Source organism: Silene latifolia, chromosome X (assembly GCF_048544455.1).
Source record: "Silene latifolia isolate original U9 population chromosome X, ASM4854445v1, whole genome shotgun sequence".
NCBI lineage: Eukaryota > Viridiplantae > Streptophyta > Magnoliopsida > Caryophyllales > Caryophyllaceae > Silene > Silene latifolia.
In genome coordinates this window covers 108,699,654-108,709,996 of record NC_133537.1, presented here as the reverse complement: position 1 = coordinate 108,709,996, position 10,343 = coordinate 108,699,654, and the positions used below count along the sequence as shown (strand labels likewise).

Here is a 10,343-nt window from a genome sequence, read left to right as displayed (position 1 = left end):
AGATAATTGAACCGTTAATTCCGCTGCATATTCAACACGTTAGAATTAGCTCAATTTCGAGCTAGTTCTACATCAAGTCACTTGTGTGTAGTCGGGATTCAACCAAAGTCATAGTGAACTTGGGGCACTATAATGTGGGCATGAGAGTGTGAACTACACGATCACATAAGTGGTTTCCGAGTTTACGGGGTTTAGACAAGTTGAAAAGTAACGATTTTGCTTTGGAATAAATTTGGCTGAGTAAAGGAATGATTTTGCCTAGGCCCCAGTGGGGTACCGGGTCCCTGTCTACCGGGGAATATTGATTCATAAATTAATCAAAACCTACCTAAACATTGTAATTGAAATGAAGTTCTAACCAAGTATAAAATGAAGTTCAAAACCTACCTAAACACTCAGAAATGTTAAATGACATCTATTTTATTATTTTACGTAATTAAATATTAAAATATACAAAGAGGTCGTGTGAAACACGTGATACTACCTAATTTGTTAGAGCATATTTTTGGAAGAATTATTTGAAAGTTTATAGTAGTAATGTAGAGCCCGTTAGAACGATTTATTTGGACGGATTTTTTTGAAAAGACCGATAAAATTAATTATTTTAGTGACAAATATTGGATATTCACGCTCAATTCTTTCGAACTGTTTTGAAAATCGTTTCTCTCCTCACTCGTCCACACACTAGAATGGCAGATTGACCAGCTATCTTGCAGCTAAGGGTATGCACCAAAACAACCGTAACTTTTGTCGTTCTAACCAATCGAAGAAAACAGAGAGCCGTATTGGTGGTTGATAGAAGGATTTGCAAAAGAAAATTACTTGACGCAATGCTCTGTACTTAGTCGTTGCTTTTGGAAATACATTTAGAACCAGGCAAATCGTTTATAGGTAGTTAACACAAGTTGAATTAGTACATTCACAATCTCACATCGAACAGCTTAAGTGTTTCAAAACTCCATGTACGCTCATATGATACAATCCAATCACTGTATAGAAGACATAAGCATGCAGAAATAAGAGAAGGTTACACAGCACGCAGAGGGCCAGGTATTGCCTCAGCTTCAGCCGGTTAATGCAAAACTCTTTTGCTCCCAATTTGGTGGATCCATCAAAGCACACATATCTGATTTTTCAAACTCTCCCACCTGTACAAAATCTCATGTCAAAACTGAAACTCTGAATAGCAAGGCGCATTATGGCACACTTAATCCAGGGTCTGAAGCCTTTGCTGTAGACTAAGCTTTATCCAACATTTTCAGAAGTCTGAAGTCAAATCGGATTTCTGAGACTCAAATTCAGACTTTTTGATTAGTAATACTCCGTATGAGGGTAAAAGGTGGATTCCAATGTCTTATAGTTTTACTGTCTCTGATTGAGAACTAAAAGATACTGTCTTACGTGGTTCTTGGAAATAAATTAATATTCCGTACTGAACAATATTCTGCTGATGCTAAAACTCAAATGGGTCCAAGGGATAAAGATGACACAAGTAGAACACACCAAAAATACTACTCCGCTGGGTAGTAATATGGATTGAAGTAAATACCTTTTCTCCACAGCTAGGACAGTAATGATACTTATGCCAGAGGCAATCCATTGAGGGGCACAGAAAGCAAAACCCTAGCATCATTGGCATCATGCAACCAACAACTGCTGCAAGACTAGGCTTTGACCTGGTTCGTGTAAAGAAAAAAAATCATAAGGTTACTATGCATCCCAATCAGCATTCTGCAACATCAGGGGACAAGCCATACATCCTAATCCAAGCAGTTCATGTCATTCCCAACTGTTGGTTGGTTGAGAAAGCATGTAAAGAATACGACAAATGTTTATTGGAGAGCAACAACAGGTTCAAAATGAAGACATGAAACAAACAATAACATTAACCCCATGCCCCATAAGCTTTCACACATGTTGCGGGTAAGGGGAGTGCAATATATGCAACCTTGGCCCTATGGTATTAACCCAAAGAGCTTGTTTCCGAATCACCTGTAAGAATTGTAATCCCTCTGTCCCGGTCATTTGTTTACGATCTCCATTTTAGGGTGTCTCATTTATTTATTTACCTTTCTATAATAGGCATGCCTCTAATGGGTTATTTGATCATCCAATTTCATTATTGTCCACTTGTCATCTAATAACACTACTCTTAGATGGCCGCCTCGGCCCTCCCCTTTCCTTAATCTTTGTGCCAAAAGCAAAGGTAAACAAATGACCGGAATGGAGGGAGTATTCATCATTTGTATGACTGCTTGACAATTTTTGGAGCAAAAAAACGCAGCCAGTTTATTAAGTCGTCACTGGTTTATTCCAACATAATCAAGAAGACAAGAGCCACATAACAGCAAGACTTTGGCTCTATCGCACACTATGGAATAATGAAAGTTCCGAATAGGCACTAACAAATAACAATGCTGATAAACAGGCCATATCAATGACTTGATTCCTTGTTGGAAGACACTCAAGATTAAAAATGCAAAGATGCCAATATGCGCGTTGCCATGAAAATACGATAAAGTCCCTAAAAAGGCCATATCAATGACTTGATTCCTTGTTTGAACTTGGAACTGGAATTGAATTCCAGAGTTGAGCCGATTTCAGTGTTTGAGAAACAGCATGATTTGAATTCCAAGTTAGCTCAAAAGGCGTTAATCTCTAATTCTACCCAACCAGTGATTTTATCCCAGCAATTCAATTTCATGAAATAGATTCAAAGTAACAAAAATCAATTCGGTTTGAATTCCAAGTTAGCATGATTTGAATTCCAAGTTAGCTCAAAAGACGACAGAGGCTAATCTTATACAATTAGATCATCACAAACACACAGAACAGAAGTTGCACATTGCAAATATAGACTAAACATTCTAGAAGCAAATTAGCAAATGAATAGGTTTTCAGCCCCTCGCTCGGCCACTGCACTACAATTCAGACTAATTTAAACAAATCGGGACACAAACTAAAGAAAGATTAGTGATAATGATGAAAAGAAGGGAGACAAACTTGAGGTCCGAGAGAGAGGAGTGTCCACAGAAAACGCAAGAGAAAGGAGCAGGTGTGTCTCGGTAAATGGTCTGAGTAATAGGCACACCCTTAGGATCGTCAAAGATGGCGTTAGGTGGTACGGCGCCGTTTTGATAGGGGTTTGGTGCAACGTAGTAGTACTGCTGTTGCGGCGGCGGTTGTTGTTGGTGGTGTTGATGGTAAGCCATGTTTGATTGGGGATTGTATGGGATTCCTAGCACTGCTTCCTCTTCTTTCGCCATTGTTTAAGGATTCACAGATGGTACGGAGTAATTGTAAATTGTGAATTTTGAAGATGGCTTTTTGGTTTGAATTCTTCTTAGTTTGATCTGATTTTGTACTGCTTCTTGGTCTTTGCCTTTGACTCTTACTATTCCCTTTCATAATTTCCTTTCATTGGTGGATCAAAATATCAAATCAGGCGGCTTACTTGTCCCGCGTATGCCGCATTTCCCCATCTTTGGAAAAAAAAAAAAGAAAAAAAGAGTTGGGCTCCGTTTCACAAAACACAAATTCTCATTTGTGACGGCGATATCCGTCACAAATTTGTGACGGCGATATCCGTCACAAATTTGTGACGGATACCGTTTTCTCTCACAAATGACCCATGAGAGGTGAGTGAGGAAGCACATGGGAGGGTGCCCCCACCTTGTCCCCTCTCCCTTTTTGTGAGAGGTCACAAGCTTGTGACGGGTTTAGCCCGTAACAAGCAAGACTAGCTGTTCACAAAATTAGCTGAAAAGCTAAATCTGAAAAGGAATCTTCTGATAAGGTAACTGAAAAATAAGAGTTCATAAGGTAATTGATTATAAAAAAAAAGTTTGGCAAACTATCTGAAAAGTTAGCTGATTCTCGGTAAAATAACGTTAAAAGATATGGTAATTACTCCCTCCAATTCTATATTGTCTTCCCCTTATTTGTGGGCACGGGAATTAAGGAGATGAATAAAATAAGAGTAAAAAGTTGGGTGGGGTTTGGTGGTTGCAGAGAGGGATGAATAATTATGAGTTAAATAAGGAATGGTAGGGCCAAAACATTAAGGAAAATAATAAAATATGAGTAACAGAGTTGGCTGGGGTTTGGTGATAGGAGAGAGAAATGAATAAAATAAGACTAAAAGTTTCCAAAATAAGAAAAGGGAAGAAAACCTGAATAATCCGTTTTAGGAAATATGGAAGAAAATATAGAATATGAGGGATTATTTAATATTATGGATTCAAAGGGTAATAAATGAAAGATAATTTATTTCAGGTACCTGAAATCTCAAATGCTACTCTAAGTACCATTTCATTTCAGGTAGTTTATTTGACCAAATAAGCTATTTGCCAAATACTTGCAAGAAAATCAGGTAGCTGAAATTTTGGTCAAATAAGCTACTTTGGTCAAATAAGCTACCTGAAGTGTCATGCCAAACGGAGCCTTAGTCTTGTGTTTGGCAATGCATTTCAGGTACCTTATTTGGTCAAAGTAGCTTATTTGACCAAAATTTAAGGTACCTTATTTTTTTTGTAAGCGTTTGGCAAGTAGCTTATTTAACCAAATAAGCTAACTGAAATAAAATGCTACCTAGAGCAACATTTGCGATTTTAGGAACCTGATTTGATGTGATTTTCCCTTTCTACACCTTAAATTTATACCATTAAATAATTCTCATATCCTTTTCCGTCATTTCACTAAAATCAGCTACCTTTTCAGTTTGTTTGTCAAACATTTTTTTTATATAATCAGTTACCTTATCAGCTCCTAATTTTCATCTATCTTATCAGTTACTTTTTTAGGTTTCAGTTAGCTTTTCAGCTTTTAGCTACTTTTTCAGGTTTCAGCTACCTTTTCAGTTAGTTTTACCAAACAGAGCATGCCAAGTCATCTGTACAATTTCTCTTGTAACTGGCATTTGAAGAATTGAAGCTCATAGCACGGATACTCCTCTTAACAAGTGTACCCGTGTTCGACATTAACATTTGTGGGACACACGCCAAAATGTGTCAGACACTTATAAAGACGTGTTTTACTTTGTTCATTTATTTGGGCACGTGTCCATGGTATTTGGTCACATTTTGAACACGCATTCAAACAGAATCAATTTGAATTTAAGATAAATAGTGTGTGTTGTTTATGGTGGAGCTTGGTGGAAAATGAGTTGAATTGGGGGTGAATGATGTTATTTAGACGATGAATGAGATGTCGAAATAGATTGACTTAGAAGTGGATTTGCGTTGAGAAATGAGAATGAGTTGTAGGTTATGTCAATTACCTTCACTTATTTATATTTACGCAAATTCTTGCTTCACACGGCCACTTTTATTCTGAAGTTTCAGACGGGCATATGTGACCTTTATGGTTAAATATAAGCACAATAGTACGACCAGTCTTACATTTTATGCTAATTTGTTTTTCAATAGTGGTCACATTTGATTGTAAAATGGTTATAAAATCCCATCTTATTGTTTCAGACCAAAATGAACCGCCTGAAGCAAGACCAACTGTTAAATTTAATATCAAATACTTGTTTAAAAATAAAATCGTATGTTTATAACTATAAAATATATATTTTATTAAATTGAAGTTATGTGTCTCGTGTTTGAAATTTCATGGGATGCCGTGCCACGTGTTCGTATTCGTTTCGGTGCCACCTATGTAATCCCCTATAAAATCTAACGCAAAACAATGGCGGAAACATTATCGATGTCGGGATTATTATACACAAAGATAAAAACTAAGTATTATTATAACGAGAATGTGAAAATTCTCAAGAATAAAAATCAAATGGTTAAGGCTAAACAATTGCCACTTTTATAAAAAGGGCAAAAATAAAACTCCTCCAAAGTGTTCAAACTAAAACCATAAAAGAAAGTAGAAAAATAGAGTAGGGTCTGCAAATTACTCGCTAGCTCACAAACAAATCCCCAACAAACGAATACCTGTCATGTTATAAACATAACAGTCACAATCAGCGGGGAGTAACTCGACGTTCTCACAGTCATATCACATGATATAAATGTTACAGAAGCAATAACATATCAAAAAATAGATTGAAATATCAAAACATATGTAACGAAAATAAGTTACCAAACTCACGTTTAGACTAAACGTGCTGCATTCTTAAAAGCAAGATTTCTCAAATGACAGAATGGAAATAATATAGTTCAGACTAGATTGTAACTTTAGCTATACGCCTTGACACCGCAACATCTATACTTGAAGAGACACAATTTGATTAAGCTAGTGTTGATGATGCCTTAAGACAAATTAATCTCATTGTTATTTAATCGTGTGCCTCTTAAGTTTTAACCATGTAGCATGAAGCTCTAATTGTCAATTCAAGGTTATCAAGAATGTCATCATGAAGATCAAAGATGAAGATTGTCATTAGTGCTAAAGTCATGTGTTGTAAGGTGATCGTTAAACACGAATTTACGTTTAGGTGCAAAAACAACACTTCAGTCAACTGTTAATTAAGGCTCGTCTTTGAAAGAAATATTTCGAAATTATTTGAATCTTTTTTAAAATGCTTTCAAGTATCACAAATGATTTCTGGAAATGTTTTAAAGTCTTTTGAAGAAAATAAAGCTTTCAATATCTTGCTAAGGAGTTTGGTTGCACAATAAGACACTTTCTATAAATGGGTTGTTTGCTTTTTACATTTATGGAAATGTTTATGGTTCCCATAAACACAACCATTTATACTTGTTTCTTGTTGAAAAACCCAACCTATTTTTGTGTGTGTGCACAATCTGATTTCTTGCAATCTTAGGCACCGATTTCTTGAGGAAGAATACTCGGTTGCTTGGAGAAGATTTCGGTTGGCTTGGGCAACAAACTACTTACAATATTTTAATCACTTGTGCTTATGAGGGTAAGATACTTTAATGTGTAAAGTATACTACTTGGACAATATAAATAGCTTGCTTAATTCATTTTTACAAGTGTGCAATAACGAGTTTAAAATTGAAAAAGACTTAAACTTTCAATCGAGTAAATTAACTTTGCAAAACCGTTTATCATTTCAAAATCTTTGAATCATTTTGCAAGTTTGTTTATTTATCTTTTGAGTCTTTTATTGAGTTATTGTATTGCACCTAGTCGTTTAGTCGTGTTCAAGAATCCCGTGTTTTGTACTTAAACTTTATCTCCTCCGTTCAATTAAGTGAACAATATTGAGATAAGTGGAGTCTTGTAACAACCGGGTAGAACCGAACCAAGTCTTAGGATAGAGTTATCCTTAAGCATGAAGTCTTAGAAGCGGAGTAGCTTTTGAGCATTTTTGAGATAAGCGGAGTATACTACCCGGACATTATAAATAGCTTGCTTAATTCATTTTTACAAGTGTGCAATAACGAGTTTAAAATTGAAAAAGACTTAAACTTTCAATCGAGTAAATTAACTTTGCAAAACCGTTTATCATTTCAAAATCTTTGAATCATTTTGCAAGTTTGTTTATTTATCTTTTGAGTCTTTTATTGAGTTATTGTATTTCACCTAGTTGTTTAGTCGTGTTCAAGGATCCCGTGTTTTGTACTTAAACTTTATCTCCTCCGTTCAATTAAGTGAACAATATTGAGATAAGTGGAGTCTTGTAACAACCGGGTAGAACCGAACCAAGTCTTAGGATAGAGTTATCCTTAAGCATGAAGTCTTAGAAGTGGAGTAGCTTTTGAGCATGAAGTCTTTCGGCGGAGTAGCCCAAAGCAAAAGCCTTATTGCGGAGTAGCTTTAAGCACGGAGTCTTTCGGCGGAGTAGACCAAAGCAAAAGTCTTGGAAGCGGAGTAGCTTTTAAGCATTAGCAACCGGAGTAGGTTAGGGAGTTGTTTTATTATTCGGGGTGGTCTTAGTTTGTATGAGTTTACTTCTAAGACGTTTAATAAAATAGCGCTGGACGTAGGTCGCGGAGTAGTGACCGAACCAGTTTTAAAAACATTGTTTGTCGTGTCTATCGTTTTATTTCCGTTGCACACTCTACTCACGTTTTTATCTACAAAATCAACTGTTGAGTACACTGTAACTTCTGCTTGCTGAATCGTTGTTGATTACTTCTAACTCTTTAGTTCTAAGTATCGACTCCTCCTTTCATCTAAGCATTGTTTAAAGTGTTAAAGAGTTTTAAAAGAAGCTTTCATTAAGGTTAAATTTTAAATAGACACCTAATTCACCCCCTCCCCCTCTTAGGTGCTCTCGCCCGTGAATCTTCAATACTAGTTTCAGGAACCCAGTGTCACGCAAGGATGACCAACCCCAAGTTTATTAACTAGACAACAAACTATAATAGGACACGTCTTGCCACGCGGTGCAAAGTCCTAGTCTAAGTACATATACATGACTCTACGATAATCTGTACCGCCCGCAGGGTACCCAACCATATGGCTGTATAAGAACCCGTATGCCTTAGTTCATATTCTTTTGCCCTTCCTTTAATTATTCCAAACTTAAAAAAAATATCCTCAAAGATATTATATTATTTCAAAGGTTCGTAAGTGAACTACACTTTTATTTCTTCAAACAGAAAGCTTAAACTTTACTTCCAAAAGTATAAAATTAATTCAAGGATTTTAAATTAAATAAGTCACTTTATTTAAAACTTAAAACCATTAAATGTCTTAAAATACTTTAGTAAAGATATATAGGCCTTAATTAGACGAAGTTCTAAAACAGTTTATAAAACAAAACATCAGTACTGTAAAATTCATAATTAAATACAGAAAAATTGAAATGACGCAAGGACAATTTTCATGGTTTCCTATAGTTCTTAGCTACAACTTTCATTCTATAACAACTTTATCAGGGGTCTAAAAATCCATTTCTAAAAGATGTCAGAAAACGATATCCTAGAATGTTTCAGTTCATAAATCGACTTTTAGAAAATATTTTAGGGCAAGGTAAAATTCTAAACATAACTAGACATCCCAATGTAAGATATTCCGTAAAATAAATAAGTATTACATTAATATTTAATTAAGTTATTTTATGGAAATTAAATTGGTACATTCTATGGTGAAATTTACCTAGGATTCTGTTTCCACTATTATCTCCCATAACGTACCACTCACAATTTAGGACACTGTTCAGTTGACTCTTTGATGGCAAGAGTATATAAGGGGAACATATTTATTCTGATTAAGGTTCACCAATCCTACCTCATTAAGAAAATACACCATCTAAATTGTGAGGCTGAGGGTGTAACAACCCGGATTATAAAACAAAGGAAAAACTTATATAAAGTAAATATCAGAGTACGATACTGATAAAAGGGGTCAAGGTGGCGGAAACACCTGACCAATCCGGTTCGCTACTAAACCAAAACAACTAATACATTATTCAAAGGGTTCTTAAAACTTAAAAGCAAACTCCTATTTTATTATTAAGCTCGCTTAACACATTCCCCAAGCAAGCATCAACCAGTGAGCAACAAGCGTTCAACCTGAACAACCTGAGAAGGGGGGGTCGACAATCAGTCGGGAGTAACTAGATGCTCTCCCAGTCATGTTTACAACAATTAAATATAACCAACAATTATTAACAATTGAAATGCAAAACAGGTAAACATGTGAGACCATCTATACTCATGAAAACTTGACAATAACTCACTACCAAACAATGGCATAAGAAGATAATTATTCGAAATATTAACTCTAAGTCAAACAACATGTGACGACGCATAAAACAAACCACATTATGACATCATACACATCATAGAACCATCGTGACCACGTATCATGTGACCAAACCAACAACCTAATAGAGCGTATAACAACTGCCTCTAGTTACAAGTACAGTGTATAAAATGAACGCCGTTAGAGCGTATAACAACTGCCTCTAACTGTCATAGCGTATAACAATCGCTTTCCTCGAATCGACGGAGCGTATAACAATCGCCTCCATCGGTGTGGACCGTATAACAATCGTGCATCCAAGGTACTATGTATAGCGTATAACCACGCCTATATGTCTAAGACCTGGCCAGACTCTCGGTGCAATAACTGTACACCGAACAACACTCGGGGAACAGAGCGTATAACAACTGCCTCCATTACCCCCGACTATAGACCATACAGCAGACCCGGAAGGGTTGGATTAGTTCATTCCGTTCGGTATATAACTGATACCTCACGTCATCTATACAGCCAGCCCACAAACAATGCACAGTATAACTGACCATAATACATATGAATAACATCACTATCAAATCATAGGATAATATAACTGACTATCCTACAATTATATGAACAAGAGTAATAAACGATATATTCAAACATAACATTACATGATGAAACTGAACGCCACATAACATGTGAAACAAGTATCAACCATTCAATGTTATAGT

The 10,343-nt window shown here is 36.0% G+C and overlaps 1 protein-coding gene across 1 annotated transcript; it reads right to left on the bottom strand.

Annotated features, from left to right (window-relative positions):
- Positions 1 to 826: 826 nt before the first annotated feature.
- On the bottom strand, positions 827 to 3,447 carry LOC141623525 (GSH-induced LITAF domain protein). The gene is made up of 3 exons (XM_074439630.1): positions 3,004 to 3,447; positions 1,550 to 1,676; positions 827 to 1,148 (listed from the first exon to the last, which is right to left on the bottom strand). The coding sequence occupies exons 1-3, from the start codon at positions 3,264 to 3,266 to the stop codon at positions 1,065 to 1,067; spliced, it is 474 nt and encodes a 157-aa protein (XP_074295731.1). The 5' UTR covers positions 3,267 to 3,447; the 3' UTR covers positions 827 to 1,064.
- Positions 3,448 to 10,343: the final 6,896 nt, after the last annotated feature.